Source organism: Euprymna scolopes, chromosome 41 (genome assembly GCF_053919585.1).
Source record: "Euprymna scolopes isolate OS-2025 chromosome 41, ASM5391958v1, whole genome shotgun sequence".
Lineage (NCBI taxonomy): Eukaryota > Metazoa > Mollusca > Cephalopoda > Sepiida > Sepiolidae > Euprymna > Euprymna scolopes.
Window position 1 is genome coordinate 60,470,825 of NC_136522.1, and position 22,244 is coordinate 60,493,068.

A 22,244-nucleotide genomic window follows, 5' to 3' on the forward strand; every position below is an offset into this window, starting at 1 on the left:
TTCTTTATGTCCTCTGATGAGAAGAATAACAAGAATAGCATTCTTTGAAACTCCATGGAATAAGGACTTTGTAAATTGTTTTTTAGGAGAATTCAATAAAACAATAAATTTTGATTGTAAATTTCAACTTAGTTTTAATTTTCTTTCTCTTATAATAAGCTCTACTCTCTATTGCATATTGAGCTTTTTTATTCGGTTGGGATTAAATTATCTAAATATAAATACTGTTATTTATATTAGTTTGAAGTTTGCCATTGCGTATATCAGGTAAACACTACATCCTTTTGATTTCATTACTTATATAATTTTCAATTTGTCTTTACATAAGCAGTAATTTGTTGCTACACAATCATGAGCATGTTTCGGTCTTCTAGTATTTACTTACTAGAGACCTCTTCTGGCAACAACGCTTATTTTTGAAAGCAGAATTCTTAATAAAAAACGAAAATCAACTTTCAGCAAAAGGTTTTTTTTTTTGGTTTTTTTTGTAAACGGGTCATGGGGGGGGGAGATTCAGCTGCACGGAGGACAGGGTTGATTGAGTGCGAATTTGTTAGTTTATTTCTTTTCCTATTTGTTTATTTACTTATTTACCTGTGTCTTTATTCATTCATTTTCATGTTGGTGTTAGGGAATAGTTTCTAGGGTTAGGAGATTGAGGAGTTGGGTTCTAAAACCAAAGCATATGCAGATGTTATCTTAAACATGTGTGAAGGAGAGGATATTTTCATTATGTTTAAAATCAGCTTTTTTTTTTTTTTGCTTTTTTGTTTTTTTTCTAAAGTTGCTTTCTAGCTTTTCTTTCCTTTCTCTTCTTTTAATTGTTTAATAGTTGTTAGTGTCAGTTTTCTTTTCAGAGATAGAAAACCAACTATCTCTGCTTACAAACAAGTGTAAAGAAAATGTGTATTCAAGTAGAGATAATTTATTTTATGACAACCCACTCCCACTCTACACGAATATGTAAAAAAAAAAAAAAAAAAAATGAATCAATTATTTAGAAAATAAAATGTAGGTGAACTCTGACAATAGAAATTCATATTTTCTTAATGAAACCCAAGTATTCTGGTCTGAGTTTTGCTGTGCAGCCTGCCCTCACTTGCTTTACCTATATCAGCGCAAATGAGGACAGCAGTCCTATATTTTTATAATATTGTTTGTTTATTAAGCGATTTATAAGAAAGTTGTCTGGTCTGTATGAAGTGGTCTTTGTTGGTGGTAGCTATTTACAAAGTTAACTACATCTCAGGGAGAGACCGGACTACAGCTGTGGACCAGATTGCTAGCATGAATGCGGGAAGCAGTCTTACATTTTTAAATAATAAGCATTGTTTGTTAGGCGATTTGTGTTTGTGCATAGAGCTTACAAAAATCGTGCCTCAACAATGTCTAGTCTGAGTGAAGTCTTGCTCGTTAGTGGTAGCTATTCACAAGCCTAACAACATCTAAGGAAAGTACCAAATTACAACTATGGAGAAGACTGTTAAAAAATGGTGCACCTCCTACTGACATGAAAATCTCTTTAAACTCCCTCCATCCTGGTCCTGGATATGACCTAAAACTATATCCGATGGTGAAGCCCCACCTTGCGGGCCTTGGGGAGTGTGGAGCCACCCTTTAATTGCCATTGCTCCCAGGTCCATTCTGACCCGGAGTGGTAGTACCTGTTAGGGTCCCAAGTATGGGTTAAATAGAATCTGACTTAAAAAAAAAAAATATACTCCATTAAAAATCGTTCCTCAAAATAACTAGATTCGGCACTAAATAACCTGAAAAAGGTTGATATGCCGTAAAACAACCAACCAACCAACCAACCCTCCATCTTGATCCTGGATATGAGCTTAAACTATATCCGATGGTGAGGTCCCAGCTTGCAGGTTTTGGGGAGCGTGGAGCTACCCTTTAATTTCCATTGTTTCCAAGTCCACTCTAACCCAGAGTGGTAGTACCTGTTAGGGTCCCAACTATGGGTTAAATAGAAACCGACTTGAAAAAAACAAATATATTCTATTAAAAAATTGTTCTTCAAAATCACTGGATTCGGCATTAAATAACCTGAAAAGGGTTGATATGCCGTAAAACAACCAATCAACCCTCCATCTTGGTTCAGAAGCACCTTGGCTGTGATAGAAAGAAAGCACTCAACTGCCTGAAAAACGTTCAGGCCCAAGACACGAACGCCATTCACCAAACATTCTGGATCCTTGCACGTCAAACCAAACTCAGCCAGTTTAGCCCTTACACGTGACGATGACACAATGTCTTTGTTCATCAAGGTACGCCGATGTCCCATCTTTTATTGTCTCTTCCTGTGACAACACAGTGTTAATAATGGTCTTCATTATTTGGGGTGGCACGTTCAGCCCAAAGCCTAGTCTGGTAAGGCAGTACCTCCTGCCAGCAAACACCATCATCTGAAATAGCCACATTGTTTCACTGATTCGGACCTGCAGATATGCTTTTCTGAGATCCAGCAGGGACACATTGGAACCCTGCTGGTGCCACTCTCGTAACTTGCCGGCACAAACGTCAGCATCTGCCGTGAACATATCAACATGCGCGTTCAGTTCACGATAGTACATCACTGGTCTCACCTTTGCTTTCTTGTGCTGAGCGACCACCATCAGCAGAATCAGGCCTTTGGGTGGTCCAAGTTTCTCATAGGGGTAGCGAATCAACCAGCCATCCTTGATCGAATCACAAAGTTCCTCTTCATATGCAGGCCTCATTCGGTCGGGCACACGGTACTCTGTTACCTCATTTCTCAGTTTGGCTGGTTCCTGGTTTTCCGACCACTTCCACGCGGTTGTCCAAGCCTTCTGCTGCTAGTCAAACTCTACAATAAAGTATGGCTGATCAATCTTCAAAGCAGCACACACTGGAACCTTCTCCTGAAACTGTATCGCCCCCGGCTGCGTTATGTGAGCACCACCTAGGGCTCTGATAGCATCATAGCCTAGGAGCAGATCAAAGCTGAGCGGTTTCTTGAGTACTACGACCGCTTCGATGTTAGCTGAATTTCCAGTTTTAGTGCGAATGTTCACGGTGTCCACCCCACAACATGTCCACATCGCTCCACTGAGGGTGGTTAATCTAGTAGTCTTCTTTTTCCAAGTGCGGCAGAGGCCCGTACTCACTACGATGAGAGAGCACCCAGAGTCGAAGAGTGCTGAGCACAATGTCTCATTGACATAGACCTGAATGGTCGGAAGCACCTCGTCTAATTTCTGTTTGAGAAAGATGTCGACGCTGACACCTTGTCCCCGAGCCCGTTTCTTGAACAATCCCAGGCCATATGACCAGTCTTATTGCATCGGTAGCAGCGAATAGCTGTCAGTCACTGCCGGCAGTTCCTCGCAATGTGGCCCTGGTCATTGCACCTATAACATATGACTTCACCATGCAGGACGGGCCCCTGGGACAGTCTATCCTCATTTAATGCGCGCTGTGCAGCAGCGACTACCGGTTTTCCCATCTCATAAGTATTCTTCATCATGGTCCTGGCTTGCTCTACCAGGTCATTAAGGGACAATGAAGCTATGCTTGAGCTAGCCCGCAGGAGTTGCTTTGCTCTGGTTGGGAGCCCTGCCAAAAATTTGCATGCCAAGACCCGCTCAGGCAGCCCACCAAACAACACCGTCCATTTCGTCAGCTCGGCTAAATAAACGTCGACAGTTTCACCGGGATGCAAGGTACTTGCCTCAAATTGCTCCCAAGCAGTGGCAGGGTTGATAGTGAATGCCTTGTATAATGCCGCCTTGATCCTTTCGTAATCCTGTTTTTCCTCAGGACCAAGCTGTTCATATACTGCGAAATCACCGCCAGACAGATGTAGAGAAACCATATGTTCAATATTCTTCACACTAGACAACAGGCAATGCAACTCCACCTTCTCCACCCAGTCAAGTACCGAGGTCGAGCCATCGAATTCCGGTATTAATTTAAGGTCGAATTTGTCCCCCATTATGCCGAAATAGCGTGATGTTAAATGCGCTGGTAAACAACAAAACAAAATAAACGAAATACAATACGCAAAAGTCCAGCTAGAATTCGTCACTGACAACTTTCTCTCTCAACTTCCAGCACGTCTCCCCCAACTGCCTCTGCCAACAGGCATTTTATCAGAAAATTGACGCCATTCCATTTGCATACATGTGCAGTGGAAGATGAGATCTCGTGAGATTCCATGAGACTACAGCTTATAAATCCATGGCTGCCATCTTTAATTTCTCTTTCTCTCAGATCTCATCCGAAGGTAAGTTGTATGACCGCACGACACACACACACGGGGGCGTTTTCCTCTTTGATTATTACATTCAACTCTACAGAAGTAAATAAAGAGAACGCACCTTTTCTTCTTTAAATAACTTTGTTTGTGGAAGATATATCTTTACGATGACAAAGAAACCAATGAATTAACAATGTAACATTTTATCGGCACGCAAGAGATGGAGAAATTCACGTCTTGTTTATTTTTACATCTGTACACGAAGAAAGGTATACTCCAAAGAGGGAGAACACTTTGCCTTACGTGTCTTTTTATACAAAAAAAAAAAAAAAAAAATCAGATAATTCAGTCTCTAATTTAAGGTTAGGTTCACCTCACTAATTGACAAAGGAAGGCAACTGCTTTTGGCCAAGATCAAAGTGTAGTATCTGTTCTCCAGATGCTGCACTTCCATTTCTTGTTCTCTTTCGGTGGAGGATCAGTCCTTCACGACTGAGACAATTTTTTATTTTTGTACCTTTTCTCCACGTTAAAAAACGACCCTGGTGTCTAACTCTGTTCCGTGGGGAGGCATAGTAAATAGGTACAATCTATATCACTGACAAATAGCGGTCGAAGGGGGACAACTCTTCAACGTCTTAAAATCCATGAACGTTACTATCCCCAATACCAACATCACCTTTTATCAGCACACAAAACATGTTTGTTTATTTACATGTTTAGACGAAGAAGCTATGCACCTCTCATTATGTCCCTTTTTATATATAATAATAAAAAAAAAAAAATCAAAGGGAGATAACTGAGAGTGTCTAATTTAAAGTCCACGTCGTCAGTTAACAGACAAAGGGAGGCAACTGAACTATCCAAAGGAGACAAATCTGAACAGATCGCCAATACCAATGCAAACTAAAACCAGTCTGTTAGAAAATGGTTCCCCTTCCTACTGACATGGGAATCTCATCTCACTTTCTCCCTCCTGGTCCGGTCCTGGATATGACCTTAAACTATATCTGATGGTGAGGCCCCAGCTTGCGGGCTTTGGGGAGTGTGGAGACACCCCTTAATTGCCATTGCTCCCAGGTCCACTCTGACCCGAAGTGGTAGTACCTGTTAGGGTCCCAACTATGGGTTAAATAGCAACTAATTTGAAAACAAAAGCATTCTAATCAAAAAAATTTTTTCTTCAAAATCACTGGATTCGGCATTAAATAACCTGAAAAAGGTTGATATGCCATAAAACAAAAACAAAAAACAACCAACCAACCCTCCTGGTCCAGAAACACTTTAACTCCGGTAGAAAGCACTCAATCGCCCGATAACGGGAAAAGAGCTAGATATAACTACGTTACCGTCTGCAGATTTTTAGATCGTCCATTGTTGCTTTCGGAGTTTTGTAAACTCGACAGATTCAACATTTAATTGTATGTGAGTCAATTGTTATTAGTATCATTTCTTTTTCAGAAATAGAAAACCGAATATCTCTGCGTAAAAAAGAAAATATGTATTAAAGTATATATATTTTATTTTATGCCATCGTACTCTCACCCTTGACGAATGTACTCTAAAATAAATTTGTTTGTATTTTTTTTTTTTTTTTATGTATTGATATTCATATCAAAAAACCTTTTTTCTATTTATTTAAAAAAGAAAATACAACCTTGTTATACATGGATCGTGGAATTGCATTCACTAGCAAAAGATCTCGCTAATCTGCATATTCTTTTAAACATTCATTTTAATTAATTCCCTATTAGTTTTTTTAGGTTTTCTTATGATCATCTTTAGTTAACTATTACGTGTAATTATATTCATGTAGATATTCTACATGATTTATACTTGCGTAATATTTACGTAAAAAGGTTACAGTAAACACAAACCTCTTTGTATATATATTTATGTATGCGTATATATCTATCTGTTTGCCCATCAAACTCCTGTCATTTTTCGATCTACAGACATGAAACTTGATATATAGGCTATTCAAACTCATGCGAAACTTTATATTTGGGTTTTAGCTGGGGAAAATCGGTGCAAAAGTGTGAAAATTAAAGAAGTGGAATTTGCCAGGTAAAGGCCGAACGACGGCATTACAAATATGCATGCGTAACGTAATAGCTATTGGTTCATGTTTTAATTTTTAGCCTTACAGAAAGTATGTCTTTGTATCTCAGCCATTAACGTCAAAGGAAAAAGTAAATCGTTTTAGTTTCAATTCTTAGTGCTGGCGCACAAGTTATTTTTTTTTTTTTTATTTTTTTTTTTTTAACTTTTAAATCATTACTATATATTGGGTTGAATATAATATAATAATAAATATGAAATCTGCAGAAATCAAAATATCATATTTAAGCATATTTTATGACCGGACAATGCAAGGCAGCCTGCTAGTATATAACTAAAAAAAAAACAAATCAGTAATTTAGAAAATAGTCTATCCAGCTGAAGTCTGACACATCCTTTTGTTTCACTTTTCCCAGGCTATTCCCAATATTCAGGTGGTTGCATGTGTAATTGTGAAGCAAGAGTTGCATAATTTCTAACCTCTCTTGAATCGACCCTGATCAATTCAAGTGGCCAGGAGAGATTATACCCGATTTCATTTTTCATTTTGTTTTTCAAACATTTTGAATATAATTGCCAATTTGCATTATTCAGTTGAGGGCGGATCACCAATTTGAGTGCAAGACGTGTAAGACAACAGAGATTGATGAGATTTCAGATGTGGAGAAAGCGTATCTCGATGATGAAGCTATTGAGGTTCTCAAAATGTTTTGTTACTGTGATGATAAAATTGGAGCACCGGGTTAAGCCGGTGCTATGGTGGTTGCAATAATTAGAAGTGGATGGGGTAAGTTCAGGGTACTTTTGCCATTACGAAACAGCTGAGCGTTACCAATGTCGACCAATGGAAGATTCTATCAGGCATGTGTATGCAGTGTGATGATGTATGGAAGTGAAACCTAGCCAGTGAGAATTGAGGACATGTGTTGCATGGAGAGAAATGATACAGGAATGATATGATGGATGTGTAGTATAAGTCTTAAGGACAAGCTTTGTTTTGATGACGTCAGAGGAATATTAAATCTGTAAGACAGTATCTGGAGATGTGTGACTTTGATGGTATGAGGACGTTAAAAGAATAGATAAGTTCTTGGCATAGTAGATATAGAACAGTTGAGGTAACATTTCACAAGGAAAAGTCAAGGAGAGAGGGATAAATCAAGACTTGGCCAGAGATAGGTTAGTTTGGAAGTCGATTTCTGAAAGCTGTCAAACGCATATCAGCATGCCAAACAGATGTTAAACAAATGATGATGATGATTATGATGATGATGATGTTGAAGATGATTATGACGAGGATGAAGAAGATGATCATTATGATGATGATGCGGTTTCATCGATCGAAATTAAATTCTATTTAATTTTTGTTACTCGTCTTCACCCCCAAACAAGGCATATTGCCACTTGGACATAAGGGACAGCTAATTGGGACAGTATCTGGAGATGTGTGACTTTGATGGTATGAGGACGCTAAAAGAATAGATAACAACATCTATGGAAGCGACCAAACTGTTGGTTTAATAACCTTTGTACTATATATTGGGTCAAGTACAATATAACATAATAAATATGAAATCCGCACTAATCAAAATATCATATTAAAGAGTATTTTATGACCGGGCAATGTCAGGCGGCCTGCTAGTATATATAAAAAAAAAAAAAAAATGTAAATTAGTAATTTTGAAAATAATCTATATAGCTGAACTCTGACACGGTAAATTCATATTTTCTTGATGAAACCCAGATATTCTGGTTTGAGCTGCACTGATTTTGTAACATGACCGTTAGGCTCGAACTGTGTTCATTACAGTTCGAGCCTCCCTCAGATCTCAATGCCATCTGGTATCATCGAAAAAGAACAACCAAACAAAAATAAATAAATCCAACTTGTTTTTGTTTTTTTCTGTTTTGTTAAAGGCTTTTATTATCGTTACTTTCTATGCAGTGCCTACGTCTTGTTTTTCTAACTGTTCCTTTCATCTGCCATGGGATAAACAGAATCCCGCTGTCTTGATACTAGCCTAAAAGTCTCTCACTGCCACACATTCATCTCACCTGGCACATGTTTTTCTGCCTCTCCTCGACCACACCTCAGCCATAGCCAGTCATTTCTCGTCTTTAACTTTACATGTTTGCTTCTCTCGACCACGTGGTGTCCTTTTTTTTTTCTTTTTCTTCCCGCACAAACTCGCACAAACTTCCAAATTTGTATGTGTTTTTTCAGCTACTGCTGCTAATATCTATGCAAGCCAGCGATCTTACAGCTGCTGCTGCTATTTTCCCACCTGCTCATGTGTGCTCTGTTAAAATTTGACTGCTTTAAATATATCAGCGCAAATGAAGACACTATGAAATAATATTGTTTGTTTGTTAGGTGTCTCGCAGTTGTGTATAGAGCTCACGAAAATCATGCCTCAGAGTTGTCTGGTCTGCGTGAAGTCCTCTTCATTCGTTGCAGCTATTTATAAACCTAACATCTCAGAAAGGGACCAGACTACAACTTTGGATAAGATTGCTATAAAATTATCCAACTCCTACTGACATGGAAATCTCCTGCTAGTTTGTATCTTACAGCTCCTGCTAATATTTTCCCACTATTGCTATATTCTTCAACTCCTACTGATGTGGGAATCTCCGCTTCTGAGGTCCTTCCTCCAGGTTCAAAAGCTGGCTGCAGTAAAAAAACACTGAACTGCCTAAGAAGAGGAATGGAACAAACAAGGATGAAGTACTGTTGCCGCATCTGGACAGGAGCTGCTAGAAAGAACTTATCCTGCCTTGATAGTTCAAAATAGACTTTGTAGCCTCGTAGGGGATGTCCTTTTCTCTTCCCAGCAACTCTTTCTCACAGTAGAGATGTTGTGAGTTTGTCTCTGCTTTATCGTTATTTTCATGGCAAGTGTTCGTCTGAGCTCCAATCTATGGTTTCCCCTCGCTTTCGCAAGAAACACTCGTCTAGCTGAAAACACTATCAATAATTTTCCCCACTCTTTACTATATTGTCCAATTGACTACTGTACACTCTTTAACCCTTATCCTCGAGTGGCTTCCTGAGCCTTGATAAGTGGTGATGCCTATGTAAAAAAAAAAAAAAAATTGAAAATTAATATGACCAGATGAGGGCTAAAAGACTGACTCAGCTATATGCAAATTTTTTTAGGCTTTCCTTTGTTGCTTTTGTAGGCTTGTAAAGCCAACAGATTCAACATAGCGACACATTTCATTTGATGTGACGCTTCGATGTTGTATGTTCAACAACCTAATAGGTCTTGAACTGTCATCTAAGCTTCAGCCTCTGTCCCACCGATGAAATGTTGCATCCCTCTGTCTGTTCTACAAGTACTTTAATGGTGAATGCTCTGACGAACTACAAGCACTTGTACCCTCTCGACATGACTGCCCCCGACAAACCCTATAAGCAGCTAAGTCCCACTCCTTCACAGTAGAAATCTCTATGTGTAAGAAAGCCTTTTACTCTAATAGTTTCTTCCCCAGAACTGCTAGACTTTGGAGCTCCCTTCCGGGATTCTGCTTTCCCAACTGTACTGACATGTTAAAATGTAATGTGAACAAACATCTTGCTACTCATCTCCCTTCATAATGCCCCTGAAACTTATGTCCCCAACAGTAGCCCCCTACTTCAAAGTGGCACTGTGCCTTGTTTGGGGTGAAAATTGAATAAAAAAAAAAAAAAATTAAAACAAACTGCCTTGTCTGGCTGCTAATACCCAACCGGTGAAGCCTGAGAGATCTCGGAGAGTATAACAAAAATGCAAAGGACTGCATAAAAAAGTGGGGAACAACTGTTTGACAACCACATGCTTCAAACACATGCAGAAGTGGTAGGAGTAAAAGAAGAAACACTGCAACTTAGAAGGTTTCTAAGAAGATGTAACCTCCGACCTTCTTCAGATGTATCTTGTCGAACTTGGGAATATTTCTGTTGAACTCGAGAATCTGAACATAATTTTGAACAGAACACTTTATTTAATTCACGGGGTTGCATGCTCTTGTTCCGTCAGCCATGATTGAATAGAGGTTCTAAGTAATTCGCAAGGACTCGTGGCGCACTGGTTAGAGTACTTGGGGGAAAAAAAAATCAATTGTAAAAGTGACCTTCTCCTGAAGGTTGGAGGTTTCAATTCAATACGGCTGCGAATGAAACGTTTATTATTTTAAATTAATGAATTGAGTATTTCAACTACTTCATTTTAACTACTCTACACTCTTTAACCCTTATCCTCAAGTGGCTTCTGGGCCTTAATAAGTGGTGACTCCTATGTAAAAAAATAAAAAATGAACTTCGTGAAATAATAGCAAATTGCAAAGCTAGTTTGTAATAGTTTTACATTTATTCATTTTTTTTTTTTTTTTTTTTTTTTTTAGGTCAAAATGATGTAATATTTGTCTTCTCTTTTATTTCTTGTCCAGAATTTTTCCTATATTAAAAAAACAAAAATAAAGAAAGCTCTGTATGTTGAATGAGAAAATGATATCATATTCCAAAAATCACATAAATTGATCTAGAAAGTTTAATTTTTAAATAAGAAAATTAAATTTTATGAATAACTGAAAAAGGGCTGTCTTGTCAGCTATTTAAAAAAAAAAAAATCTCGAAACAAAGGGAGATAACTCAACAATAATTCACACTTACTAGATTTATGCTGTAATGCCTACGAATTCCCATTAATCGCTTAAAAATAATTTCTAAAAAAATAAAGCGACTTGATCAATTTACATGATTTTTGGAATATATTTTCATTCCCTCATGGGTACATACATCATGCAGATTGTTTTTTTTATTTTTGCTTTTTTAATATGGGGAATTCTGGGCAAGAACCCTTATTTTTCCTAGTGCTTATGGCGAATTTTCTTAACATCTTTTTCTTTTGTTTTTTAGTTCTTCCATATTGGATAGAATCTGCTAACAATCGCATGATCTCCAAGAGCGGAAATACTTTGGTGAGTTAGAGAAAGTTCTTTCTTTGAAACACTCTCTTCCGGTATGATTTATTTATTTATATATATATATATATATATATATATTTTTTTTTTTTTTTTTTTTTTTTTTTTTTTTTTTTTTTTGTCCCCCTGACAAAAGGAAGGTGGGCCAGTAAATTCACCCTTGTCCATTCATCCTTTTCTCAATAACTACGCCTTGGAATCTTTGGAAATTTTGCACAAACATTAAACATGATACGAGTAAAAAAGTAACAACGGATTTTCCGGGAAAACTCTGGTTGACCCCTAGGGGGGTGCCTTTCGGGTTAAAATGGCTAAAATTACACTTTTGTGCTTATTAAAAAAATTGATGCCTTGAATTTTTATACAATGATGGACTTTGTTATTTCTTTTTTTGCATGGTGCAGAACTAAAAATTTACATATGTTAAAGCCTAAAACTGCACCATTTGTTCATTTTCAACAGGATTTGAGGTCCCCTGGGGGCTTTTGGGGCTTAATGGGGGTGGGGGGGGGTGCTGGACATTTTTTTTCATGCCTTGTTCAATGTGCAGTCACGGGAGACCCTGCATGCTGCACCTGTTTTTATTGCATTTCATTCCAAACAAAGCAGAGTGCCACTTTGTGTAGGGGGTTACTATCTGGGACATAAATTACAAAAATACTATGAAGGGAGTTGAGCAGCAAGATGTCTGTTTACATTACACTTGAACTTCTGCATGTCAGTACAGTCAGGGAAGCAAGAAAATGGAATTCCAAAGTCTAGCAGTTCTAGGAAAGAAACTATTAGAGTAGAAGGCCTTCCAACATCTAGGGATCACCACTGTGTAGGGGTGGGATTTTGCTGCTGGTTAAGCGGTATTTATGTCGAGGGGTGTACTAGGGCTTGTAGTTCGTTGGAGCATCTACCATTAAAATACTTGTAAAAACAAGCAGAGGGATGCAACATTTCATCGATGGGACGGGGTTGAAGCCTACCTGACTGTTCGGGACCTATTAGGTTGACAACTCTTTTGAACTCTGTCCAGGAGTAAGAGATTAGTAACAGGTGCACCAGCCCAAATGTGACAACAGTACTCCATACAATGGTGGCTTTGTAGAGGTGCAGGATACTTTCAGGTGTAAGTAACTTTCTGACACAGTAGAGAGAGCCCACTTTCCTCGCAGCAATCACGACAATGCCTTTGATGTATCTGTTCCAACTCATGTTCCCTGTGAACGTTAAGTCAAGGAGTTTGAAGGAAGTACTTTCAGGTAATGTATCATTAGCCATAGTTATTGGTGGTTAGGAAGGATTCTTGTAACTATTAAAGGAAACAAGCTTAGTCTGGGCATCATCGAATGCTACCATCCATTTTTGTCCTCATTCCACTACAGATTGGAGGTATTCCTTTACGGTTTCCGCTATTGTCTTTTTTTTTTTTTTTTTTTTTTTTTTTACATAGGCATCACCACATTATCAAGGCCAAGAGGCTACTCAAGGATAAGGGTTAAAGAGTTTACAGTAGAAATTGAACAATATAGTAATCATTAGTAATGAAAATTTGGTAAATTTGATAACTTATATGGAACGGCTCATCAAGAACTTATTTACGCTTGACTTGAACACAACCATATTGTAGTCAGCCAGAAAGCAGGAAAACGGAAGACAATTCCACAGGCGTGCAGTTCTAATAAAAAAGCTTTGTTCATGGAATCTACGTTTAGGTTTAGGCACAGATAAAGAGTGGGGGGAATTATTGATAGTGCTTACAGCTAGACGAGTGTTTCTTGTGAAAGTTTGGCGAGGGGGGACCATAGATTGGAGCTCAGTCGAACACTTTCCATGAAAATAACGATATGGATATACATTCATTCGTTTTCCCCTTGTGTCTGTTATAGAACATGGTGTCATCAGCAAATATCCCAGAGGTCATTTATGAACCTCATAATTGTTGGATAGTGGGGGAATTGTTGATTGCCCATTATTTACTACACTGTTGTAGATTTTTCCAGAAATCACGAGTTCCTAATTTCTGCTCTTCAATACGTTTTCGGTGGTTTCAGTATATTCTCTCTTAGCTGTCGCTATTTCTTTCTTACAATTACTTCCAGCTTCTATAAACTTTTGTCTGTGCTGGACTTATGTCAAATAAATCTGCAGTTTGCATGCTACCTTTGAACAATGGCATACCATTGAGGAAAGTGGGGTTTGCTATAGAACTTCCGTGTGGGAACATGTGCTTCAATTGCCACTTTGAACCGTTCAGCGGTCTCATTTGTGCACTGTTCTGCAGGAAGAGAAAAGATATTTCCCCATGGACCATCTCTTATGGCATCCCAGTCAGCCTTATTGTAGTACCTTGTCATTTTGAACAATGGATTTTCCAATTTGGGTGGGGAGTTTAGAGATGTCTATCATTATCACAGCATGATCAGCATTTCCGAGTGGACAATGCTCATTTGTTACATCGTCCTCAGGAATTGTTGTCAGAAATAAATCCAGAAGCGAAGCTTGCTGGTCCTGACAATCTGGAAGACGGGTCAGGAATGTTACTGTCTGTGTCAAGGAATATAGAAAAGTTATGGATGCTGCTACCAGCTGTGTCTGTGTAGAGAAGCCAAGCCAATTATTGTAGTTGGCGTTCAAGTCACCAAATACATATATTTGGGTGCTAGTGTCAAGGAAGAGTGCTACATCTATCTTGACTGATTAGAGTACAATCCTGGGTCCGAGGGAGAGTGATAAAGAAAACATAAGTAGTTAACGCAATGTTCTAAGTTAGTTTAAAGCACATGAACGCCTGGTCTAATTTAGGTTCCCTAGTCATGGGGAGAGTGTTACGAATATATAGACTCCAAGTCTGTGCATGTGTCTGTCAGAGTTTTTACAACAAAGTGGAAGATAACCAGACATGTTAAAGTGGTTAGAGAGGATAGAGGAATGCAAGTTAGTTTCACTTAGCGCTAAGATATCCGGGGAGTTCGCTATGAGAAATGATTCTATATTGTCTGTTAGTTCTAAGACCACGGATATTTGTAAATGCGAGCTTCAAGAGAGAGGGCGAGTCATTGTTCGAGTGTGCATTTGGTTTGATTGTTATTTTGGATTGAGCTGTCCTTTCATTTAATTTTAGTTTAAGTTTAGGGTGAAGGGTGATGAACAAAGTGGATGTGTGTAGCCACCATCATGCAACGCAAGTAGACCATCAGCCGACTCATTCACAGGAATTTGGCCTCTATATATATATATATATATATATATATATATATATATATATATATTCTCTACTATTATAGAAAAAGAACTTTGTGTGTCTGAGTTTGTTCCCTATGGACTCAAAAACGGCTGGGCTGATTTTTATAAAATTTCACATGAAAGTACTTTATGTACCTGACAGTGTTCTTAAATAGGTTTTGTATTGGAATGTCTTAGATAAGTATCGATAATCGAAAAAATCCAACAAAGAAACAAAGAACAGGCGCTTTTGACCCAAGTTAACACCTTACACAGCCTAACATCACGTGCATTTGAGAAGTTTTATTACCACACAAACCAAAAGACCCAACATATAAAATCAACAGTAGTTTTTTTATATGACTGATGCATTCAAAATAAATGTTTCTGTTTAGAGCACAATTGAAACATGATGCTTGCCTTTGCATTTTAAACTTTAATACAAGCCGTTATATATAAAAACTAGCCTGGGTGCCTGGCATTCGCCGGGTGTTTGGAGGTGTGTGTAGAGCAAAAAAAAAAGTGGTAGTAGGTAGGCAGGCAGGCAGGCTCGAACCCGTACCGTGATGGAAGAAAAAAACATGACGTCTTTGCTGTTGCATCCATCGCCAAACTGGAAGTGACGTAGGTTTAAATTAAGGCTAGTCAATCAAAAAGAGGGGATGACTTTCGAAAATATCTGCAAAAAAAGCGACCCCTCCCTGTAGAAAAGTGCCCAGTTGAGGATGAAGAAATTAATGTTTTCAGTTAATTTTTCAATATTTGTCATCCGAAGGGTCAAGCTTCAAAATGATACCAATCTCCTGAAAATCCGCAGCCTCTGTCGAAAGTTTTAGGCAAACATACATACATTTAAACAGAGAGGTGAGATTCATATTATAGATAATTTTATAAAATCAGCAGTATGTTCTCTACAGTGCAATGTAGACAACAATATATGTATTGTGGACTAAGTCATTGCAGTGAGGCATGTGAAGCTTTCTCCTGATGCATTACGATGGGTTTCCAACTAGAGCAATAAATTGATTTGATTGAAAAGTGGGCGATTTCACCAATTTCAATGACAATACGTGTGAAACCTTTGTTGATTATCATTCAATCTCAGGCAACATCGGGTTCCTTTGCTAGTATATATATATATATATATATATATATATATATATATATATATATATATATAATGTAAATTTAATGGTTTAAAGACCAAACAAGTGCAGAATCTCTCTTAATAAATAAACATATTTATTAAAATAAAATTTGATATTTCGACTCCTAAAAAAATCTTTATCAAGAAAATTCAGGTTTTTTTTTCTTTTTTTTCTTTTTTTTTTAATATATCATGGTGATGGTAATGCTTGGCACGTCTTCAAATGTTGTTGAAGTGCAAAGTTTTAATGTCCGATAAAGTGTGAAGTGCCAGCTGAACATGTATGTGTTGAACAATAGAAAATCCACTGTTTATAGTAAGCACTGTTGATATTGGAATAAGAATATACTGTTATCAAATTTAATTTCAATAAATAAATGTTTGGTCTTTAAACTGATTTACTCTCATTTATGAAAGTATGCTAGGTTATGAAAAGGAAAGGTTGTAAAGAGATAGCTTTGAATTTGGGGGTACAAAAACCAAAGCAAAATACAATAGATAAACCCCATAATTTATTATACCACACCTGTTCACACTGAAACACTTATCACACTATTCTGTGGATCTATATTAAAAAACCTTGTTAAACTTTGTCACATATTTCCATTCTATAGAGGTCAGGTGCGAACGAACACCCCATAATTTTATTATACCATATTTCTTCAAACTGAAACATAATTATCAAAGTATATTTACACAGAGAGATATGAAAAGTCTTTATTAAAGTTGGTGCCTATTTCCATTCTATGGAGGCCATACATACACACACATACACACACACACACACAGCTTTATATTATAGATATGTACTAACCTGGGTGCCTGGTTGAGCAAAAAAAAAAAAAAAAAAAGTGGTCGTAGGCAGGCATGTTTGAACCCATACCACGAAGGAAGAAAAGCACGTAAAAAAAAATGTGACGTCTTTGCTGTTGCATCCTTCGCCAAACCGGAAGTGGTGTGGGTTTAAATTAAGGCTAGTTAAGTGAAAAGAGAGGATGACTTTCGAAAATATCGGTGAAAAAAGCGACCCCCCCTCCTTGTAGAAAAATGCCCAGTTGAGGGTGAAGAAACTAATGCTTTTAGTCAATTTTTCGATATTTGTCGTCTGAAGGGGCGAGCTTCAAAACGATACCGATCTCGTGAAAATCCGTCGCCTCTGTCAAAAGTTTTAGGTAGACAAACAAACATACATACGTTTAAACAGACAGGTGAGATTTATATTATAGACTAGCAGCTGCCCCGCGTCAGCACACACAACGCCGAGTCAAACACAAAATCTAGTACATTCTTACCATCAACACTTTCTATGTGAACTTGGAGTATGAGAAATTTCCATATGTACAAAACAAAATCACTGAAAAAACAAAAATACCCCAACTAAGGGTAAGGATAATGAGTAAACGTTGGATAAAATGATGGTTAAAATTATTACGAACTTGCCAGGATTCGAACCTGGGATCTTTTTATCCATAGTCAAACGCGTTATCCATTGTGCCACAAGTTCTGTCCATATGCTGAAAGATGTTACTGCAACTGTATACAGACAGTGCTAAATTCTGTTGACATGAGCAGCTAACTTTTTCGAAAATTGCACAAAATGGCGTTCGTTACGAACCATATATAAGGACAATTTAGGGACTCGCACCTTTCAGGGGAAAAAAGAATTTTTCAATTCGGTGCATCCGTTCGAAAGTTTTATTGGTATATATACACACACATAAATAAATGAATAAATAAACATTTAGAATTTTATTAAAAATATAGCAGGGGAACCCAATGCTGCCCGGGATTTAATGAGGATCAACGAATGTTCTACACTTCTAATAGTTTTATTGGTTCCCTGATAAAGGAGGGATTAGACCTAGTAATTCACTCTTGTTCGTAAGTTCGTTTGTTTGCACTTTTCTCAATAACCAAGTATGTCCAAGGATGGAGTACTGCTGCCACATCTGGGAAGGAGCTGCCACAAACAGCCTATCTCGCCTTGACAGAGTACAAAATAGGCTTCATGGCTTAGTGGGGATGCCTTTTCGCTTCCCTGCAGCCTCTCTCCCACAGGAGAGAGTTTTATTGTTACTTCCATGGCAAGTGCTCGTCTGAGCTCCAATCTCTGATCCCCCCTCGCCAATCTTTCACAATAAACACCCATCTAGTTGAAACCACTGTCAGTAATTTTCCCCACTCTTTAACTGTGCCAAAACCAAAACGTAAATTCCATGAGCAAAGCTTCTTTCTTAGAAGTGCACGCCTGTGGAACTCTGTTCCGTTTGCCTGTTTCCCACCTGACTACAACTTGGATGTCTTCAAGTCCAACATAAACAAATTCCTGACAAACCGGTCTCTTAAGTAAGACACTATCAAATCTCCAATACTAATGATTACTACGATACTATCCCATGGATTACTGTACATGCAATAACCCTTATCCCTAAGTGGCTTCCGGGTCTTGATAAGTGATGATACTTTGTTAAAAAAATAAAAAATAAAAAAAACATGCCTTGAATTTTTTTTAAATTTGGCACAAACATTAGTCATGAAAATAAATTTTTGTCAGAACAGATTTTCTGGATAAAAAAAAAAACTCCTCTGTGCTTTCCCATTCATCCTGTCACTATCCGCATATGCAAATAAATGTCATATACTAGTGAGGGGTACCCGGCGTTGCCCGGGTGTTTGTAGGTGTGTGTGAAAAAAAAACAGGTGCCCGTGAAAAAAAAAAGCCTTGACGACGCACAGTTGGAAAATAGTAAAGTGTGAAAAAAAAAAGCCTTGACGACGCGCAGTTGGAAAATAGTAAAGTGTGAAAAAAAAAAGCCTTGACGACATGCAGTTGGAAAATAGTAAAGTGTGAAAAAAAAAAAGCCTTGACGACGCGCAGTTGGAAAATAGTAAAGTGTGAAAAAAAAAAGCCTTGATGACGCGCAGTTGGAAAATAGTAAAGTGTGAACAAAAAAAGCCTTGACGACGCACAGTTGGAAAATAGTAAAGTGTGAAAAAAAAAAAGCCTTGACGACGCGCAGTTGGAAAATAGTAAAGTGTGAAAAAAAAAAAGCCTTGACGACGCGCAGTTGGAAAATAGTAAAGTGTGAAAAAAAAAAGCCTTGACGACGCGCAGTTGGAAAATAGTAAAGTGTGAAAAAAAAAAGCCTTGACGACGCGCAGTTGGAAAATAGTAAAGTGTGAAAAAAAAAAGCCTTGACGACGCGCAGTTGGAAAATAGTAAAGTGTGAAAAAAAAAAGCCTTGACGACGCGCAGTTGGAAAATAGTAAAGTGTGAAAAAAAAAAGCCTTGACGACGCGCAGTTGGAAAATAGTAAAGTGTGAAAAAAAAAAAGCCTTGACGACGCACAGTTGGAAAATAGTAAAGTGTGAAAAAAAAAAGCCTTGACGACGCGCAGTTGGAAAATAGTAAAGTGTGAAAAAAAAAAGCCTTGACGACGCGCAGTTGGAAAATAGTAAAGTGTGAAAAAAAAAAGCCTTGACGACGCGCAGTTGGAAAATAGTAAAGTGTGAAAAAAAAAAAGCCTTGACGACGCGCAGTTGGAAAATAGTAAAGTGTGAAAAAAAAAAGCCTTGACGACGCACAGTTGGAAAATAGTAAAGTGTGAAAAAAAAAAGCCTTGACGACGCGCAGTTGGAAAATAGTAAAGTGTGAAAAAAAAAACAGGTGTGCGTTTTTGATTGACGTGACGGCGATAGGTATTCAGCAGTTAGAATTTTGTGCGGGACAGTTCTTAATGAGGTTAATAAAAACCCGCTCCCTCGTCTCGAAATGAAAGCTACCGTCTGATATGACGAAGTCGACATTGACCAAACGTTACTTAGCTCTCTTGAGACCACTGGCTTTCGGCCAGTGATTAGAGTCGAGTATCACTTTTTGTTTATACCGAAAACCGAATGTAACGCGTGCCGATGCGAGAAATGTGGAATAATTAACGTTTGAAAGTCAATAAAATTAAATAGACAGGCGAGCTCCATGGTTAAGTGTGAGATATTACAATTTATAGATGATATAAAAAGTTTTAAGAAGTTGTGAAGCGAGCGAGCGCTTCTCTGAAAGAAGCCTTTTGTGGACATCGAGGAAAAGCATACATACATACATTTTCGCTTTTATATATATAGATTAAGCTATAGATAAAGGTTTTTCTTTTTTCTTTTCTTCTTTGATTCCATCACCCAACAGGATAGACAATAGTGCTGTCGCTTGTGTAAGTCATGTTTCTCATTACTTTTGCCACTTTAAGAAACAGTTTTATTTAACATAATCGAATATCTTAAAAAAAATTATTAAAAGCAAATATTCTTCTTTCTCAGTTTCATATTGATGCCGAGTCCATTCTCTCTGCTATCTTAGGACAGGGGAGGTTCTCCCCCTTCTCATTATATCAAACTCTCTCTCTCTCTCTCTCTTCTCTGTGAAATGGAATTTATTCCAGTTTTCCTAAATTCTGGGAAAATTGTCAATCATCACTGTCCACTCAGTTCAACCGTGGAAGTTACAAAACCAGTTGGGAGGTTTGTGAACAGAAATTCCTATTTACACGCTGAGGAGAACACTTCCTTTCTTAGAAGATTTTCTAATCAAATTGCAAGTTTTTCTTTTTTCAGAAAATGCAAATTTTGCATCCACCATTTTCAATCCAATAAGAAGGAAATATCTTTAAAAAAATCATTAATGACAAAAATTCTTCTTTTTTTTTCTCTTCAGATTCATATCGATGCCAATGCCGATTCCAATATGCCACTGAATATTCCAAGTTATCCGTTCTTCCGTTGGCCAAGGAGGAACCAATTGGAATACATGACACAAAACACAGATTCTTACATAATGGTACGAACAAAATTTGCATCATTTATTATAATTCACAAAGAAAATATCTGTGCTTGTTAAAATAGTCGACAAGTCAATTTTTTAAATATATGATTTTAAGCACAAACAATATTACGTACTTACACGTCATGTCAAAAATAGTAATATATCAAAAAATCACAAAAATTCATCAAGTAGAACAACTGCTATTGTGTTTTAAGTCAAAAAAAAAAAAAAAAAAAAAAAGTATATAGCTATGGTTTAAAACAAAATGTCGGCCATTAAAGTGTCGAAAAGGGAGATAACTGTCCTCTGTATTTGTAATCTTCAAGGTATTCACATCTAGGGAAAATACAATTTCCCCCAAATTATCTGTAAAAAATATTTTAACTCTAAATAATTTCCTACTTAATGAATTTTCATAATTTTTGGATATATTACTATATTAAACATGATAATTATGTATGTAATATTGTTTTTGCTTAAAACCACATATTTAAAAAAAAGTCGGCAGATTGATTTTTTTTTATCTTAACAAGAACCAAAAACTCTGAGGAATGTGTGTGTGTGTGTGTGCAGTGTAATGAAGCGTGGAAGTGAAACCTTGTGGCCAGTGATGGTTGAGGACATGCGTTGCATGGATAATAAGGAAAATAATACAATCGCGTGTATATATAATATTCTACAGTGTCTTTACACGTATGCATAACAACGCTTCGGTGTGCATATTTGTTATTAAAAGTGCAAAAATAGATTTATTTTTGTCTGTATAATTAAATAATCAGATTTACCAAATTTCACTATTAATGATTATTATATTGTCCCTATTGAATTCCGTACACTCATTAACCCTTATCCTCGAGTAGGCTCTGGACCTTGATAAGTGGCGACTCCTTTGTAACATTTAAAAAAAAAAAAATACATTTCATAATCTTTATCCTTGTGTTGCTTTTAGCTCTGATAAATGGCATCGAAAAAAAAAATGATAAACCTATTACTACAAGAATGATCAATGCATTAGCATGGCCTGAGGAAATTTATTACTGAAACCTGATTGCATTAGCTATTCACTCTATTTTTCTGTGCGTGTGTTTTTTTTGGGGGGGGGGGGGGCTGGTATCTAAGAAGCACAGTTCAACGGTTCGTTATTTCTCTCCTTTAAAACAATCCCTGCTATATGATACAGCGATTTTAAGTGAAAATTCGTAAAGGGAAGTAATGCACGTGACAATTTTTTTTTTTTTTCTGAATTTTATGATAGCTAGAGTTATATCCCTTGCATTAGAAATTTTGTTTCTTCAGACTTATTACATGGAATGGTTGTATGATGGAGGTCTTCTAGCACACACAAATATATACATAGATCATGAGTATTGGCTGAAGAGAGCTTGATATGGGTATCTTAAACGGTCCTAATCATCGGGCTTGAAACCGACGGTACCAATGACTTGTCTCATCTAACAACTTTCTGTACACAAAATGCAAAATATAAATACACTCTTATATTTCGGATTTTCCTTTTAATTGAGCACTCTGCTTGATTTCTTATTCCAAAAAAACTAATCATGTATATATATAAATATATATATATATATATATAAAATAAAAATACCAGCGGTGGTTGACGTTATGTTTGGAGAAAAATAGAAAAACCAAATGAAATTTTTAAAATAATCAACGTTTCGTCCCTATTTCAGAGGATATCTTCAGGATATTGAAGTAACAAGGCAAGAAAAGAAAAAGTTATAGACCCTACAAAAAAGAGAGAATCGGGAAGGACAAACATGTGTATGCATCCTTATATTGTATATCTTGTCCTT

The 22,244-nt window shown here is 37.2% G+C and overlaps 1 protein-coding gene and 1 non-coding gene across 2 annotated transcripts in view; one reads left to right on the forward strand and one right to left on the reverse strand.

The window, feature by feature from the left end:
- Positions 1-22,244, forward strand: part of LOC145266529 (uncharacterized) — a 41,480-nt gene that overhangs the window by 12,629 nt on the left and 6,607 nt on the right. Inside the window, exons 2-3 of the mRNA XM_080122289.1 lie at positions 11,190-11,251; positions 20,323-20,445. Coding sequence (XP_079978415.1) covers positions 11,190-11,251; positions 20,323-20,445 — 185 coding nt within the window. The remainder of the gene's footprint in view (positions 1-11,189; positions 11,252-20,322; positions 20,446-22,244) is intronic.
- On the reverse strand, positions 17,046-17,118 carry Trnah-aug (transfer RNA histidin (anticodon AUG)). The gene has a single exon. It is a non-coding gene; the product is annotated as a tRNA-His (tRNA).